The sequence below is a fragment of the Xenopus laevis genome, chromosome 1S (assembly GCF_017654675.1).
Source record: "Xenopus laevis strain J_2021 chromosome 1S, Xenopus_laevis_v10.1, whole genome shotgun sequence".
Lineage (NCBI taxonomy): Eukaryota > Metazoa > Chordata > Amphibia > Anura > Pipidae > Xenopus > Xenopus laevis.
In genome coordinates, this window is record NC_054372.1 from 133,353,567 (window position 1) to 133,372,952 (window position 19,386).

The 19,386-nt window shown below is 39.3% G+C and overlaps 1 protein-coding gene across 1 annotated transcript in view; it reads left to right on the top strand.

Annotated features, from left to right (window-relative positions):
* The first annotated feature begins 3,667 nt into the window (after window positions 1-3,667).
* LOC495442 (uncharacterized) overlaps window positions 3,668-19,386 on the top strand; it is a 33,668-nt gene continuing 17,949 nt past the window's right edge. Inside the window, 1 exon segment of the mRNA NM_001095096.1 lies at window positions 3,668-3,915. Within this exon segment, the coding sequence (NP_001088565.1) occupies window positions 3,740-3,915 (176 nt within the window). The 5' untranslated portion in view covers window positions 3,668-3,739.

The window sequence follows — 19,386 nt, forward strand, 5'->3', positions numbered from 1 at the left end:
GTCATTCTTTGAAAACAAATATTCTTGTAGAGAGATGCAGCCGAAAGAGTTTTATTACTAAGAAAAAAGGATGAAAGCAGCACTTTGATAGAGTGGGAATTTTATCATGTATCTATTTTGCCTTATGTTGCACTTTTTTGTTTTGGTAGATTTTTATGGTGTAGGGGGCCTGACTAAAAGTTACTGCCAAGTTTCACCAAATCCCCCACACGTTTCCTGTGTCCCTTCCCCGGCCACCAGGATCTACACATTTGGTGCGGTGCTATCCATAAAAGTAGACGAGCGTGACAAGCTGTGCTAGAGAGTTTGGAAATTGAACAACCCTTTAAATTGAGCCAATAGCCTTGGGTTAGTTGTTTCAAATTGCAAATAACGGTTACAAATAGAGTAAGTATATATTTTTTATATCAATTCATTTCTTGGGTCTAGATCTTCTTTAAGACATCTTTTATTGTATGAGTGTTTTGTTTCCTTGAGTTAGGTTCGGTGTGAAAATAAAAACTGGGTAAATAGATAGGCCATGCAAAATAAAAAAAATGTTTGTAATATAGTTAGTTAGCCAAAAATGTAATGTATAAAGGCTGGAGTGATTGGATGACAAACAGAAAACTACTATCTGCTTTTCAGCTCTCAGAGTTAGTCGGCAGCTTAAAGGGGGCCACATGGGACATAACTGTTTAGTGAGTTTGCAATTGATCCTCGGCATTCAGCTCAGACTCAAAAGCAACAGTTAAGAGAGCTGCAAAGCAGGAAGTAGTGTTCTGGCTATTACGTTACACATCCAGTCACTCCAGCCTTTATACATTACATTTTTGGCTAACTAACTATATTAGAAATATGTTTTATTTTGCACAGCCTGTCTATTTACCCAGTTTTTATTTTTACCCTGAACAAGTCCTTTAAAAAAGACTTCTAGTGACAAACCAATTGAAACAACAAAGCAGCAGTTTCTACAACTTCCCTCAATTGCCTCCATTCCATGTTACTAGTGTAATATGTCTCTTTGCTCAGCCACCAATGTTTTTGCTCTGATTACTGGTTTTATCCTGCTCTATTTCCAAACTTACATAGAGAGATCTTCCTGGCCAACAATAACACTAGGATTCTGCTCCCAGCTCTAAAAGAACTTCAAAACATATTCAGCTAAATATAAAAGAATGTAGAAGTCAGTGTTCTGTTCAACGTGTTCTTGTTGGAGGGATTGCTCTGTAACACTCCCTCAGGTCCCCACCAGACATCAGCTCCCACAAGGAGTGTTTTTCCTGTTCATATGAATGGGAAGGGTCATGCGACCCCTGAGAGCACCATGGTACCACAGACCTAATAGTAAGTAGAAGGAATCAATGCAAATGTACGTCTCGGCGTGTCTCATTAAGTTTGTGTGAGTGGTGCCTTATTGTGAAATTGTCACTGATCCATACTGTAAAGGAAAAGGCAAGCTACAGAGGCAGTTTATTGCCAATAGATTAGCCACAATAGTGCAAGCTATAGCACTATATTTATTCTGCAGAATGCTTTACCATCCCTGAGTAAACCGCTCTAGAAGCTTTTTTTGTTTGTTTAGGCTAGCAGCTGCCATATTAGCTTGGTGTGACATCACTTCCTGCCTGCGTTTCTCTCTGCTCACTCATAGCTCTGGGCTCAGATTACAGCAGGGAGGGGAAAAGGGAGAGAGGAGCAAACTGAGCATGCTCAAGCCCTAGCCCTGAAGGTTTATGCTATAAACAGGACTTCTGATACAGAAGCCTATATGTACACTATAGAAGGAAAGAAATGCTGTTTTTCTTTTGACAGAGGATTCAGAACAGCATTACTTTGATGGTTTACTTGTGTATTTATATAGATCTTTCTGATAAAGCTTACTTAATTTTAGCCTTTCCATCTCATTTTAAACAAAGTAAGAAGCCTGTTAAGACCATAACAGATGTGGTGTTTTGACTACCACTAGAGAGAGGACTAAAATGCCAACCCTTACCTCAGATTACTTCCAATTCAGTAAAATGGGGAATGCTATGGATCTCCCAGCATCACAATAAATAAATAAATAAATATACATTGAGGTATTGACGCAAGGAGGTCCCCCCTGCCCAGTAGGTCTTACAATCTAAGTATATAACTAAAGCTACACTAATGCTGGACATAGACAGCTATTTTGTACTTTAAGGCAAACAATTTAATACAATAATGTTGTATCATATAGCTGGTGATGTATGAATGATTTTGCTGATTGGTCTGACATTACTCTGAATATTAATTGGATGGGTTTAAAATCTGGCAGTCAGTGTGAATCACAGACATTGAATGGTTGCTTTTTGGGCATGTAACCATTAATCACAAGAATTGCAAACATTTTTCCATACCGTCCCAATAGTGGTATCTGAAGCAGTAATATAATTGTTAATGTTTGCCAACACTTTAGTTTGCATTTGTTAGTATATTTGAAGATATTCTTTAGATTATATTGATCAGAAGCCCTGGTGTTTTGTTCACTGGAAACATCTTCTGAAATCTGAAGGTCAGGCTGCTCCTTCATCTAAAGATATGGGTGTTTCTTATGTGGGGGTATGTCATATGATGTTTACTTCTGTAGAATAAAGAAAAAAATACTTCCCGTTATATTTGACTGTGGTGGGTACTTTGAAATAAAACATATGAGCACCAAATACCTACCTGTTCTGTTAACCAGAATACCTGGGCTGCAAGGAAAATCAGTCACGTTTTCCACTGGGTATTCTGTTCATCAGGTTTTTTTTTTACTATTCCAGTGGATCATGGGTTTGGGTTCTTTTTCTGGCTTGTGGCTTCTTTTTTTCCTGGCAGGTGTGAGCAGTGTCATCAGAATCATTACCTTCCTGCTAGATATCCTTCTCACAAGTATCATTGGTCTCTGGCATATCAGGTTATTGTACAGAAGTAAAGATGCTTTCTCTAATGCTTTCTTGTTAGAAAGAACCTTTTACTCTTCTGTAAAATAATAATACACATATTTTTTTTTTTAAACATTTGTTTACATATGCATTGTACACTGGGATACACTTTGCAACACACACTATAAAACCATGTATATACATACATCAACATAAATACACAGGCAAATAAGAACCCGTGAGAACTGATCTTTTTCTGCCTGTATAACTATATAACTGTATATATATATATATTTACTATATAACTATAACTTGTCACCCAAGTTGATGAACCCCCTATCAGGAATACCTTTCTAATACCCAGTGATACTAGTAAGGTACTTTGACAGCAAGAACATTCTCTAGAGAATTTACGCAGCCTCAAAACAGAAGAGCAGAGGAACTGGTATGGGCGGTGCTACCACAGGGTTTACGTGCCAGTGGGCGGGCCAGGCGTGATTGAGAAGGTCAGCGTATAGAAGCATCTGTTGACAGGAGGAGAGATTCCATAACAGTGCATTGGCTAGCCGTAGGGGGTGCGGAAATTTACTGATTGGCTCCGGATCAACAAGGGGCTGGCTATTTGCATCTTCTAAGCGAATACTTTAATCCCAACGTTTTTGCGAATTTTGATTGGCCTATGAAAAGTATGTTCTCTAGATTGGTCTCATGCTGGAAGATCTGATTGGCTGCATGTAGTCTGTAGGTTGGGTTTTGTTAGAGAGGCCCGGGAGGTGTCGGCTGTTGCTGCTGCTGGGAGAACCGAGCATAAGGCGCGGCGGGGGGTTACGGAAGAGTAGATGGCTCCGCGGTGTTGAAGCTGTGGAGCCGACATGGCACGGAGCCCCGGGGAGGGCAACGCGTCCCCATCTGCCAGTTTCCGAGGTACCAGAGAGACGCTGAGTGACTCCGAGTCTGTGGGCTCAGACTCCGAAATCAACGGGTATGTGGCGGAGAGGAGGACCGACCGGTACGGCTTTCTTGTGAATACTGAGTCCCAGGGAGAACAGTGAGTATAAAGAGCACCGGGGAGAGCTGTGTGGCATCATCCTGTGTCAGTCTCAAAGCCTTGTGAATACCGTCAGGTGCAGCCGGACAGCTCGGTGTTTCCTTGTACATGAGTGTCAGTAGCGCTGTCTGTGCTGTCATTCCTTGCCCGCTGCTGCTCGTCACTATTTCCTGCCATTGGAGCGACGGATTACACGGCTGTTGCCTGTACTGAGGGATTATAGGCAAAGTAGCATCTTTGAGGGGAGTGTGAATGATTGGGAGGTGGCGAGAGAAGTGTCAGTGTGAAGGCGGTGATTAGCGCTGTAGGACTCAGTATTGGAGCTGGAGATCATATGGGGGGGGGCGGATTTGGGATTTTTCTAACTGCGTGCGGTCAGTGGGATTTGAACGATTGTACATTTTATGATTTTATCGGCCGACATCTGTCAGAAAATCGATCGGCCAAGTTTAAAAATCTTTATGGGTCCCAGTGCAATCTATCTATTTGCAGGGCCAAGCAGGCAGCTACCATTCAGTTTTGCTGGCAATATCGCCTGAAATGGTCTTTTTAAGATGGCCATAGACTCAAAGATCCGCTTCTTTGCCGATCTTTCCCTGAAATGCCACTACCAGCAATTTGAACTTTCGGTTGAACAATCGAATTACGATACGCCAAGGGGAAGACCCGTCGAAGCCCCCATACACAGGCAGATTAGCTGTCAAATCGCTCTAAACAACTGATATCGGCAGCTTTATCTGCCCGTGTATGGCCACCTTTAGTTAATGGACACATCGTACATTTAAACGATCATTTCGAGATAATCGTGGTCTCACAATAACAATTGGATCTTTTAGAAATCTTTACATCTATGGCCAGGGTGGGTGACACTAAATCGGTCATTCTACAGTCTAGGGGTTGGTCCAACATTTAATTTAAATTATTTTAACAAAAAATTACTTGATTCGGGGATTAGGAAGTGCAAATATGGTTTACTTAAACCAGTGAAAAGGTTAAATGTATATTAATATGAAACTAGCATTCAGTGTTTGCTTCTGTTATAATGGGGTTGGTAAAAATATAAGCATGTCTGTGCCTTCAGGGGGTTTCATTTGTCAATAAAGTAGAAAATCAATGTTTATATGCTTGCAAAGGCCGGGAAACCATATTACTGTTGCATAAATATTCAATTATATCAGTAGAACTTGGGGTCAGGGCTCACTTAAGGTGCATGAAAGGCAGTGGTTTTAAAGAGAAATTTTATTATGAATTTACCAGTGAAGGCAAAAGATTTCATGTGAATAAAAGATCATTTAAGAACTTGGACTATAAGTTCACACTGCAGTGTTTCTAGTTTATTTTGTTGGTAGAGCACTGCACTAGCAGCGGCTTGGACTTTAGTAGTAGCACTAGTGACAAGTTTCTTGAGATAAACAACAGCAAATGTTCAATGTATTGTCTGAAGATAGAATACAAAGGCAACCAATCAACCCTGCTCATCTCTAGGGGTATTATCTCACAGGGAAGGAATTGCATATTAAAGGCAATCTACAGTATGGGCTTGCGTAAAAAGAGTTGCATAAACACTATGTGAACCATTTTTTTTATCACTGATGTTCCTGGGATAGGAAAACCATAAGCTATATGTGCTCACACAGTGGCTGTTTCCCTATCCACTCCTTAGGCTCATAGTATAATGCAGGGATCCCCAACCTTTTGAACCCGTGAGCAACATGCAGAAGTAAAAGGAGTTGGGGAGCAACACCAGCATGAAAAATGTTCTTGGGGTGCCAAATAAGTGCTGTGATTGGCCATTTAGTAGCCCCTATGTGGATTGTCAGCCTACATTGAGACTCTGTTTGGCAGTACACCTGGTTTTTATACAACCAAAACTTGCCTTCAAGCCTGGAATTCAAAAATAAACACCTGCTTTGAGGCCACTGAGAGCAACATCCAAGGGGTTGGAGAGCAACAAGTTGCTCACGAGCTACTGTTTGGGGATCACTGGTATAATGCAACCCCTCCCTTTACCTTGTTCAATTGTGAAGTGATGCATTTTGGGACTTAAGTCCTTCTGTTTTTCATAGTGGGTAGGGCAGATTCTCTGGAAACCAGAGGGACGTCAAGCCCCAGAATTTATCACTTCGCAATGGAACGGTGAGGGAGGTGTGTGATTACACTGTGAGCCTAAATAGGATGGGTTTCCAAAGCTGATCTAACCACTCTTGTAAGCATGTACAAGAAATGCTTTGTCTACAGATTCACAGTAAATTGCTGAACCTGCATTGTCCTTACCACCCCAAATCTGAGGAGAATATAATATTGATATTTCCAATGGGAAACCTGTACCACTGGTTGTCATGTGCACACCTTAGTGTAGTAGTCAATACTTTGAATATTTTACGACAACGTCACCATCAACTAACTTAAAGAAAACAGTCGTGGAGTTATGGGTATTAAACCCAGAAAGCAATACTCTGTTTTGTACCTGGTGAAACTGCCAGACAAGTTTATACATTTCTAAGGTATTCTCTATGTATTGTTGTTGTTAAATTATCTTTTTTTTTTTTGTGGAGAATTAGCAAGTGCTTATGTCATATCCTGAGGGAAGTAAGCCATTTTACTTTTTGATTTAAAGGGGTGGGTCACCTTTATTTATGTTATAGAATGGCCAGTTCTAAGCAACTTTTCAACTGGTTTTCATTATTTATTTTTTTTTATAGTTATATGCCTTTTTTTCTGACTCTTGATGGGGTTGCTAGGGTAATTTGGACCCTAGTTACCAGATTGCTTAAGATGCAAATTGAGGAGCTGCTGAATAAAAAGCTAAATAACCTTCAATAATAAAAAATGAAAACAAATTGCAAATTGTCTCAGAATATCACTCTTTACATCATACTAAAAGTTATCTCAAAGGTGAACAACCCCTTTAGTACAAAGCAAATTCTCTCATTTAACCTTCTAAACAGGCGTCTGTAGGTAACACATACGCATTTTATAAATAAGTGTAACAAATATACACACAACCCACGAAATACATTTTATACATTAAGAACAACCTTCTCAATACTGGCATGATTGCACATTCGCAATGTTACTACCACAAATTATTATATCCGTGTTATTTCATTTTTTTATACCATATAAAAACTTCTGCAATATCTATTTATTGCACCCCAACACATAACCAATGCACTTAAAATAAAGGTTAATGTGATTGCACAGTGTCCCATACATACCACCAGCCCTGGTTTAATAAGATGATATTATTGCTGCTAATAAAACTGAGTCACTATTACTCACGCTTGTAAAGGGAAACTATATCCAACACAAAAAGTACCTTTTCTTCCACATACACAAAAGTACAATTATAGACTCCTGCAGGAGTAATTTTATTCCTATGAATCCACTCTGGGATGTATCAGTATCTTTCCTCTCCATTTCCATCCCATGGCATAATGGGAATTGACAAGTCACAGGCTAACCAGATTCTGTCATGGTAAAGATTATCACTTCAGAATGCCATTAGCATTGCTTTACTGATTGAAAATAGACTGGAATTGCACTGCATCAGTTCATACACATCTTTGCAGAATTGAATTCTTTCTGCTATATCATTAAACAGACGTGAACTTTTAAACAGGTAAGCTGAGCCTGCATAGCCAATTTATACATAGGGCCCTTATCTGTTCTGTTGTGTACCTGCAGCAACTGAAACGCACATATCAATAACTTCCCTTAGCTCTCCTTATTTAACTTCCCTTTTGGTTCCCTGGTAGAACATGGCCAGGGATTATTGAATGAATGTTAGGGACTAAAGGCAAGTGAGGGTCCTTTGCTGGTCAGACGTATGAGAGAGCGCAAAGAGGGAAGAAATTGATATTGTGTAGTTGTTGTTTGTACCACCAAAGATGGGGAGAAACCACAATGGTCATGGTTTCATTTTAGGGATTATTGTATTATTGAAAAACCGTAATCGTTATTAAGTGCTCTGATGGCAACAACATAAAAAGCTTGCATATTAGTAGTGAAGCCAGGGTGTGAACAGTGTGGCACAATTTGCCTATGCCAGTCATTCAAGTGGGCTTTGAGAGCCCTCTTAGCCACTCCAACAGTTCTATGAAACCGGCTACGAAAAGGACAGCAAACATTACAGAAGAACAGACGTCTCCAGTTACAGAAATAAATCTGAAAGGCAGTATAATCCAGTGAATAGCTGAACAGACCCCAGTCACACTATTGTAAAGCTAAGCTTATTACCATGACTTGGGAGTACTCATTTATTTGGCATCTACATGCGTAGAAACAAGTATCGTTTTACAGGGATTAGAAAAGCAGCCCTGTGTTGCCGCCAATCTGGTCTAATGCACTATGCCGATACTCCTAGTATTGTTCTTCTGAGTCAGGCTTAGAAGCAAATGATCATTTCTAGGATCTAGAGGTGACAAGAATTACACATTCTTTTAGTTTCATTTTGGAGGCTTTAGAGATTCAGCATGCTGGGAAACTGGAGGAAATTGCAGGGATACTGAACAGATCCCAGGGCCAACTGAAAAGCAAATATCCTGAGGAATGTACTTATGTACTGGGAATAGAAGGCCCAGCCAGGAATATTTTAGCTGCTGATAAGTACCAGAACAGGAGTGTGGCCGGACACTGGAATGGCTTATAACGGAAGGGGAGTGGAGGTAGAATTTAACTGACTGGAGCTCTGCTTGAGCTGCTGCTTAGATTAAGCTCTCTAGCAGCATTTTATAAAGGAACTCTGTGATGTTGAAAACAATTTCGTATATTAACATGGCAGCTTTTATTTAAATGTTGGTGTCTTTTAAAGATGATGTTGGAGCCCACAGGCTGTGGGTCAGAATGTTTTATAACTAAAGGTAAACACTTATGTTGTTAATGGAAACCCACAGAGAGATAATTTATATCCTTCGTAGATACACATTAAACAATCTTACCAAATCGGTATATAAGTATCTATAAAAAAAAAATGTTGGTGCTATATAAATAAATGATGAATAAATAATGTTTGTTCTTGCCTAAGAAGGCAAGAACAAACATTAGAAAAGCTTTGGAAAGCTTTAGCAGTGGAACATCTCTATACCTCTCGCTCTTGCCCTTTTGTTCAGTTTATTTTGATTAGTGAAAGTAGATATATATATTAGGGATGCACCGAATCCAGGAATCCAATTCGGTTTGGGTTTCGGCCAGGATTCGGCCAAATCCTTCTGCACTGAATCAAAATGCTAATTTGCATATGCAAGTTAGGGGCAGGGAAGGGAAATCGCATGACTTTTTGTCACAAAACAAGGAAGTAAAAAATGGTTTCCCCTTCCCACTCCTAATTTGCATATGTGGGTTCGGTATTCGGCTGAATTTTTTGCGAAGGATTCAAGGGTTCGGCTGAATCCCGAATAGTGGATTCGGTGTATCCCTAATATATACAGTATAGTATACCAGTATACGTGCTGTGCTGGCATTTCCAGTTATATATATATATATATATATATATATATATATATATATATATATATAATCCAAAATAAAGGTGTAAACGGGAAACCTTTAAAAAGTAATTAAAAATCCATAATTTTATTTAATACATTAAAAACAATAGGTAGCACCGGGGTCAATTTATTGTTGGTTACGGTGTGCTGAGATCCTCTGCACTCAACCCATTATCAATATATTTAAGACATTGAGGGGCCGATGTATCAAGGGTCGAATATCGAGGGTTAATTAACTCTCGATATTCGACTGCCGAATTAAAATCCTTCGACTTCGAATATCGAATTGAACGATTCGAAGGATTTTAATCCATCGATCGAAGGATTATCCTTCGATCATAAAATTGTTAGCAAGCCTATGGGGACCTTCCCCGTAGGCTAACATTGGCCTTGGTAGGTTTTAGGTGGCGAACTAGGGGATCGAAGAAATTTTTAGAGAGACAGTACTTTGATTATCGAATGGTCGAATATTCGAACGATTTTTAGTTTGAATCGTTCGATTTGAAGTCGAAGGTCGTAGTCGAAGTAGCCAAAAAAAACATTCGAAATTCGAACTATTTTTCCTCTATTCCTTCACTCAAACTTAGTGAATGGGCCCCTGAGACATTTTGTGCATACTGCTACTAAAAATGGCGTATCCTTTTAACAAAACAGGGATTGTTTGTCCATATATTGCAATATATTTAAGCTGGCCAACTACGTCAAAGCCATCCTATATCTGGCCAGTCCTACACTCAAATTGCATTTGATTTATTAAGAATTTTAATGCTTCATTATACATTTTACACAGGGACTAAGTTTTACCTGCAACTTACTTGCTGCTTTCAAAGTAAAACTCCCAAACTTGGTTGCCCTTTAGCCACCAGTGGGATCACCTGACTATAGCTGGGAATAATGGGAGCTACAACATGGAGCTGGTCACTACTCCTGTAAAAACTATAACAAACAAGTGAAAGTTGTGCTCACCACTAATTTTTAAAACCATTAGGCGGTGGTGCATTGAGGCTGTGACCACAAAATATACAAAAAAAAAAAAAAAAAAAATATATATATATATAATTTTTTTTAACCACTTTTGATCAAAAACCAGGAAAAGCTACTGGTACTCTGAACTGCAGAAGGTATTTTGCTAATAGCGAAAGAAAAATAGGAAATGTTTTTGATGATATGGAGGCTATTGGGAAAAGGGACATGTGCGCAGTTTACCCTCCTTATATTCTATCAAACTAAAAGGCTTACCGTTAAAAAACTTTATATGAAAAAGTCACTCTCCCAACTTCCTGTGGTGTCAGCACTTTCCTTCCTGAGGTCAGTGAGGTGATCATATGTATGATCCTCACCCTGTCCAGCACAACCACTTGGCTCCTTTCTTTGTCGTAGTGCACGTTACCCCAGTGGCCACTTTCCGTTGCCACATATATGAATTTGGAGGAAAGAGCAGCACCACTAAATATTTTAAAAATAGAATACCTTTATTGCAGTACTTGGGGCATTACAGCGACATTTCAGGCCTCATTCGGCCCTTTATCAAAAGTACTGCAATAGAGGCATTTTATTTTTAAGGCATTTTATTTTTAAAATATTTAGTGGTGCTGTTCTATCCTCCAAATCAGTAGTGAACTTTATACATGAAGTTGCTAAAAGGAACCTTTGTTCTTGAACAGTGTATTTGCTAATGGGTTCTCTAATGGGTAACTTATATTGTTTGTTTAGTAAAACAGTGACAGTGAAATAAAGTAAAAGTATTTATCATTGCTTTTTTTTCATTCCTAATTAAATAACCTCACCAGTTTTTTTAACAAAACAGAGTTCATATTAAGGGGATTCTGTCATTATTTTATGCTGTTGTTTTTTTATTTCTAAATTATACTGTTTACACTGCAAACAATTCACCGTACCATGTCAAATTTCATTCCTAATCCAACAAGTGTATTTTTTAAGTTGTAATATTTATGTTTAGCCAGCCATCTTAGGTCATTTTGCCTGGTCATGTGTTTTTAGAAAGAGCCAGCACTTTAGGATGGAACTGCTTTCTGGCAGGCTGTTGTTTCTCCTACTCAATGTGTCGCAGTGGGACCTTGATTTTTACTGTTGAGTGATTGTAACCTTCCCGTTATGCCGATGGGCTGCTGGGGGTAGAAGCCGGGCCACTGCAGACACGAGGCAAGTATAGAAGGAAAAAATAAGAACAAAACAAAAAAACCAAGCTAGTAAGTTGCAGGTAAAACTTCGTACCTTTGTAAAATGTATAATGAAGCAATAGAATTCTTAATGAATCAGATGAAAATTAAGCATAGGACTGGCCAGATATGGGATGACTTTGACGTAGATGGCCAGCTTAAATATATTGCAATATATGGACAAACAATCCCTGTTTTGTTTAAAGGGTAAGGCATTTTTCAGGAGCAGTATGCACAAAATGTCTCTGTCTTAAATATATTGATAATGGGTTGAGTGCAGAGGACTTTTGTATTTGACTATATGTATGTGTAATCATATAAACATTAAATAAACCCAATAGGCTGATTTTGCTTCCAATAAGGATTAATTATATCTTAGTTTGGACATTGGAGTACAATGTTACACACACACACACACACACACACACACTCTCTCTCTCTCTCTCTCTCTCTCTCTCTCTCTCTCTCTCTCTCTCTCTCTCGGGATGGCATTCGGAGCGCTTCATTTTCCCATCTCGCCCAAAGTTTCCTCGTGAGAGGTGATTTGTCGATGGGCCCGGAATCTCCACATGTCTCTCTCTGCCCTTACCCTATTTTTGGAAGTACGGTAGGTCACAGAAACATTTTGACTGCCTCTGTTAGTAGCATAAACCAAACTGTATTTCCAGCACACATATTCCTTGTGGTTAGCCCATAGGCTCCTTTCATCAGTGGCTAGCAGCCCAAAGAGATTCAGGGCTCTTACACACAGTGGTTTTTCCTGCGCTCCCATGCCTTGCACTTTCTTCTGTTCAGCCGCAGGGGAGTGCAGGAGTAGACGCACTCAATTATTGTGAAGGGGGCTGTACTCACACAGACGCATGTAAGTGCCATACGCAGGTGGGACGAAGCTTATAGCATTTCACCTGCATGTGTCTGTGTGAGTGCAGCCCCCTTCACAATAATTGAGTGCATCTACTCCTGCACTCCCCTGCGGCTGAACGGAAGAAAGTGCAAGGCATGGGAGCGCAGGAAAAACCACCGTGTGTAAGAGCCCTGAATCTCTCTGGGCTGCTAGCCACTGATGAAATGATTGAGTGCATCTACTCCTGCGCTCCTCTGCGGCTGAACGAAAGAAAGCGCAATGCAGGGGAGCGCAGTAAAAATGCCCATATGTTAGAGCCCTTAGTATTGTGATCTCCCGTGTTCGTTAACATACAGCAAAATGCCATGTGAGCTGTAGCTCAAAAGTTTTATCAAGTTCAGTTGTAAGTTTTCTTACGTAGTGTCACCTGCCCCAGTCTGTATTATCCAAGTAACAGGCCTGTTGTCCATGGACTATACCCACATGCTCTGTTGTAGCCTATATATTTGAAACTGGCTGTTTTCAGTTTACACGGTTCTCTGGCCTTTTTTGGGGGGGGGGGTGATTTTTTTTTTTGCTCTTCTTACTTTTGGTGAGGAAGTTGTGTCTCTCCTGTTCCATCGTACAATGGCAAAGTCACTCAGAAATACAGTTCTTTCCACAGCCTGCTAAAAATAGCATATGCACGTTACACCTTAGGCAGAGAACAGTTCTGTAAAAAGAAGCCAACGAGTCTAATGCAGGAAGCAGATAATTATCAGCTGGAGGTAATGGAAGGCCTTGATTAACAATCCATTCAAAACAATCTAAGGTGATGCCCCCATAAATATGTTGTATGTTATATTCCAAGTGTTACCACCCCCATTAGCTTTCTGTGCCTGTTTTATTTACTAATGTTTTCTCTATGCTGATATTTGAGCTGAATATTCCAAAAAAGACCTGGCAGTGAACCCAACAGGCAGTTTTTTTTTTAATTAAAGGGATTGATTGCTTTCCCTATTTTTCACCGCATCATGTGTCCCTAGAGCAGCTCTTGTATGTCATAGAATGTCCTATTCCTTGCAACTTTCCGATTGTTTTATTAATATAAATATTTTATTTCAAATTTATTTCGCATTCCTGTTTGGGGTTATTTACCTTCGAAGCCAAAAAACATTTGCTCTATGAGGCTACAATTTTACTATTGATTTTTCTTCTTGTTTAAACCCACTCCTCTTCATCTTACTGTCTCATTCAAACCACTGCCTGGTTACTAAGGTTAATAAGACCCTAGCAACCAGAGAGCTGCTGACATTCCAAACTGGAGACCTGCTGAACCAAAACTGAACTGAAAAAACAGGAAAAAATAAAAACCAATTGCAAATTGTCTCAAAATCAATGTCTAATTCATACTAAAAGTTAATTTAAAGGAAAACTATACCTCCCAAACAATGTAGGTTTCTGTAAAAATATATTGCACAACACAGCTCATATGTAAAACCCTGCTTCATGTAAACAAACCATTTTAATAATAACATACTTTTTTAGTAGTATGTGCCATTGGGTAATCATAAATAGAAAATTGACATTTTAAAAATTAAGGGCCGTCCTTTGGGATGGTATGATTCACGGTGCACACAAACAAACTATACTAGTTAGGTCACATGAGCCAATTAATGGACAAAGTTCTGTCTTTTGCTTCCACACTTCTTCCTGTTACAGTTAGAGCTGCAGTATTTTTGGTGATCTCTGAGGCAGCACACAGACTATCACAAAATGGTGGTTCAAGGCAAGAGATGTAAAAGGGCAATATTTACTTAAATATATATTACAGTTTTGTAAGAGTCTTTAATATGCCACTTAATATGATATAAACTGTTGCTTAAGTATTCATTTTGGGGGTATAGTTTTTCCTACCCCTTTAAATTGTGATCTTCAATCATTGAAAAACCGTCCAATATAAAGTAGTTGAAAATAGTCTTCAGTCCTGAAAATAACCAAGCTGAGATTTCAGGCTATAGGGAATTTGCAATTATCAAAGCGACCATTTAGTTTGTTGCTTCCCCCCTTATATTGCATCATGTTCAAAAATTGTCTTGCTATGACTTTTATGAAGTCTGGCTAATGTCAGGCAAACGGATTTACTTTTTTCAAGTGGTCAGCAGAATGGGGAACAGTGCTGTTGCAGCAGTAAATTCCAGGCAAACTTTTGCTATAAAACTAAGCTGTTTTGATTTGGAGCTAGCTGTACATTGGATTGAGAACTAGCTGCACAACTGTGTACAGAGGGCAGTCATGAATGCATTTTAACCTATGGCCGTTACTACAGCCTTCCTCTCCCTCTCACTTAAAGGGCTCGTTCAGCTTTCATATAGAGGCAATTTTATAGAATTGCCAACTGTAAGCAACTTTTCCATTGGTCATCATTATTTATAGATAATTATTTTAAAAGTATTCTTCTTCTGACTCTTTCCAGCTTTAAAATAGGGTTCACTGATACCATCTAAAAACAAATGCTCTGTCCGGCTACAGATATTTAGTTATTGCTACTTTTTATTGCTCATCTTTCTTTTCAGGCTCTCTCCTATTCATATTCCATTCTCTTATTCAAAGCCGTGCATGGAGAATTTGGATCCAAGCAACCAGATTGCTGAAATTGCAAACTGGAGAGCTGCTGAATAAAAACTCCATAACCACAAATAATAAAAAATGAAAAACAACTGCAGTGGCACGTGAGCAACATGTAACATGCTGTAGTTACATAGTTAAATCAGGTTGAAAAAAGACAAAGTCCATCAAGTCCAACCCCTCCAAATGAAAACCCAGCATCCATACACACCCCCCTCCACGTTACTTCGCTAGCGTTTGGCATTTTCGTTACTGCGCAAATTCACTAACGAACGCTGGCGTAGATTCGCTAGTGTTACTTCGCACCCTTACGCCTGGCGAAGTTTCGCTACGGACGGAACTACGCAAATTCACTAACGAACGCTGGCGTAGATTCGCTAGTGTTACTTCGCACCCTTACGCCTGGCGAAGTTTCGCTACGGACGGAACTACGCAAATTCACTAACGCGCGCAGTGTACTGAACGCTACCGTTTACGCTAGACTTTCTTCGCCACCTCAGACCAGGCGAAGCGCAATAGAGTAGATAGGGATTGCTTCACAAAAAGTCAAAAATTTTTCTAAGTCCCAAAAAACGCTGGCGTGTTTTCTACATTATGGGTGGTAGGCTGAAAAAGATCAAAATTTTTTTTGGGGCTCCCCTCCTTCCCCCCTACATTTCCTGACTCATGGCAACTTACCTATACAATGGACACATGTGTAGGGCAAAATAAAATCTTTATTTGATGTTTTGAAGGTTTTCTAGGCATTTGTAGTGCTGATAAGTATTCCTCCATTGAAATTTGAATTTGGCGCCTTCGCTAGCGTAACTTCGCTTCACTTAGCGAATCAACGCTAGCGCAACTTCGCAACCTTACGCTACCCCTGAGCGCAACTTCGGATTTTAGTGAATTTGCGAAGTGCTGGCGAAACTACGCCTGGCGAAGTGCGGCGAAGTTACGCCTGGCGCAACTACGAATCTTAGTGAATTTGCCCCTATATACCCATACCTATACTAACTATAGCGTTTAGTATCACAATAGCCTTTGATAATATGTTGCTCCCCAACCCATTGGATGTTGTTCCCAGCGGCCTCAAAGCAGGCGCTTATTTTTTTATTCCTGCTTGGAGGCAAGTTTTGGTTGCGTAATACACAGATGCACTGCCAAACGGCCTCCTGTAGGCTGCCAGTCAACATATGGGCTACCAAATAGCCAATCACAGCCAAAGTTTATTTGCCACCCCAGGGACATTTTTTCATGCTTGTGTTGTGTTTCATGTTGAATGTGGGTCACAGCTAAAATAGCTCTACGTCATCCTACTTCATACTAAAAGGTAACTCAAAGGCAAACAACCCATTAAACCATGGATTAACTCCACAATTCTTTCCCTTCCCAATATGGAACACTACATTTATAGGTTGGGGACACTTTTTATTTTTTTATTTTTAGAAAAAAAGGTTTTGGAAGAAACTTTTCCCCCTTTCCTGAAACTGTAGCAGTTATTTTTAGTAAAGTTCTGAACATTTATCATTAAACCATAAAAACCTTTATTATTATATAACTGTATTGTCCTTTGTCTTGACAGGAAGCTACACATTTCTTCCATCCTGTTTTCGGGTTTGATGGTTTTTATGGCACATTCCTAACTTTACCCAGTTTGAATAATGGATCTGATCAGGCTTGATTTGTACTGTAAGACTAACGCTATTAAAGGATAAGGCAATAAGCTTCATCGATATATGGAACTGTCAAGACCCAGGGAGAGATGATTTGGGCTTTTGTGGTAGACCAACATGAGTCACCTTGAATTATGGGTATTACAGAAGAGAAAGAAAAGCATGGGTGTTCTTATTATATGATTAAAATTAAAGTAGGCTATGTTCATGGGTAAGCTTCACCCCCTAATTTGCATGTTCATGTCTGAACTGAGTTTCAAAATAGACCCTGGCACACAAAATCAACATTAGTTCTTGCCCTGGGCCACAAGGTGTTTGCTGTTATATAACTGGGGGAAAAAATGATGTACTTCGCAGACTACCAGTATACAACTTTCATCCTTTGTTGTGAATGTTTTGTTAGCAAGTGTCTGCATTTGTAATCTAATGAACTTCATCTGCAAGTACCAAACATGGAGTAGCTCCAGTCTACCTGTTTAGATGAATAAAAAACAAATCCATCGATTTTTTTTTTCGATTTTTTTTATTGTACTCACATGTTGAACAAGGGAGTATACTGTCTCTTTAACTCCCTGTCAGCGTTAACGCTAATAGTGACAGTGCCTATTCTTCCAACCCTTAAAGGAACAATAACGCCAAAAAAATGACATTTTGAGGAATGACAATATGAATGACAATACTGATTGCTCTTGACTGGAAAAACTGGTGTGTTTGCTTCAGAAACGCTTCTATAGTTTATATAAACAAGCTGCTGTGTAGTTATGGGGGCAGCCATTCAAGCACAGGATGCACAGTAGATAAGTTCTGAAGAGTCCCAATGTATACTACAGAGCTTGGCTGTTAACTGCTGTGTATCCTGTGTCTTTTCTCCTTTTTTCAGCTTTGAATGTTGGTATTTTCTGGCATCAAAACATAGAAAACGCTTTTCACAGATAGAAAAACTATTTGTGCCCTGCATATGCCCAGAGCAGGGCAATGGAAGGCAACACACACTCAACCTCCTTAAAGGAGAACCAAACCCCTTATTCATAAAAGAACCCTACCCTACATACTCCCCCACCCCTTTGCAGATTCAGCATAGCGAAGCTCATCGGGTCTTCTTCTTTGCCTTCGGCTAATTCCGTGACTTTCAGTACATGCACATTTTTTCCGGACCAGAATATTTCTACAAATGCGCATGCACCCATACTGCTCTTACTTAGTGAACATTACCAAAGCGCTGAAGATGGCCCCCGTGAGCTCTGCTGCCCTGACTCTGCAACGAGGGTAATTACCGGATTAGGGGCATTTACTTGTGTTAACACCTGTGCGGGGGGGGGGGGGACTATGGAGGGTAAGGGTTTTTATTAGCAAGGGGGTTTAGTTCTCCTTTAAGCACCTGCACTATCATTAAATGACTTGTGGGGTGCATGGTTGATCACAACTTGGAATAAACAATTCCTGGACCAGCACTTCCCTTTGTGATGTGGTGTCTATATATTTTTATATACACATAATACAAAATTCCGACGTTTTGGTCCTCTTTGGGACCTTGAAAATATATGTATGTGTATATGTGTATGTGTATATATATATATATATATATATATATATATATATATATATATATATATATATATATATATATATATATATATATATATATATATATATATATATATACACAAAACTGGAGCACTCATCCAAGTGGTGGCAACCGCCTGGGTGCAGTCTTCAAAGATTATGTAGACCAATTTTTGTACAAAAAACGCACTACCAGGTCTTTTCAAGGTGCAAAAAAGAAAAAATATTTATTTTCGACGTTTCGGCTTCTGTACTGAAGCCTTTATCAAAAGGCTTCAGTACAGAAGCCGAAACGTCGAAAATAAATATTTTTTCTTTTTTGCACCTTGAAAAGACCTGGTAGTGCGTTTTTTGTACAAAAATTGGTCTATATATATATATATATATATATATATATATATATATATATATATATATATATATATATATATATATATATATATATAGAAAGCACAAAATTGGTCTCTCGCACACCTTCGAATGGTGAAGTACCAGGTGCTGCTGCTGTGTCAAATATTCAGAAATCCATCAGTAGAAAGCAGCGCACACTGGAATTTTTAAAAGTTTAATTTATTTATTTAAGACAGCCTTCTCCATCCTGTTGGAATATTTATTGATAATATATTGCAACCTATTGTTCAAGCCACCCCTACTTACCTGAGGGACACCCCACATTTACTAAGCCTGATTAACGACTTTCGGATCAATCCAGATGAGATAATCACACTAGCCAGTATGGATGTAGTTAATCTATATACCTGCATTCCCCATGGCTTGGGGGTGGAGTCTGTCCGTCGATCAATTACACAATATGATCCTTATTCAGGTCCTAACATTGAATGCGTCATGCAATTACTCCATATGTGTCTCACTTTGAATTATTTCAGATTTGAACATGACTATTATATGCAGGTGTCAGGTACCGCGATGGGAGCGGCCATGGCACCTGCATATGCTAATCTTTTTATGCATCAATTTGAGCAAAATAACATCATGCCTGAGTATGGGACTAGTCTTTTATTTTTTAGACGCTTCATAGACGACATATTGATTGTGTGGAAGGGCAGTGAAGTATCCTTCATGTCCATGGTTACCCATTTAAATAATTTGGGGGGTCCTGTGAAATTTACCGC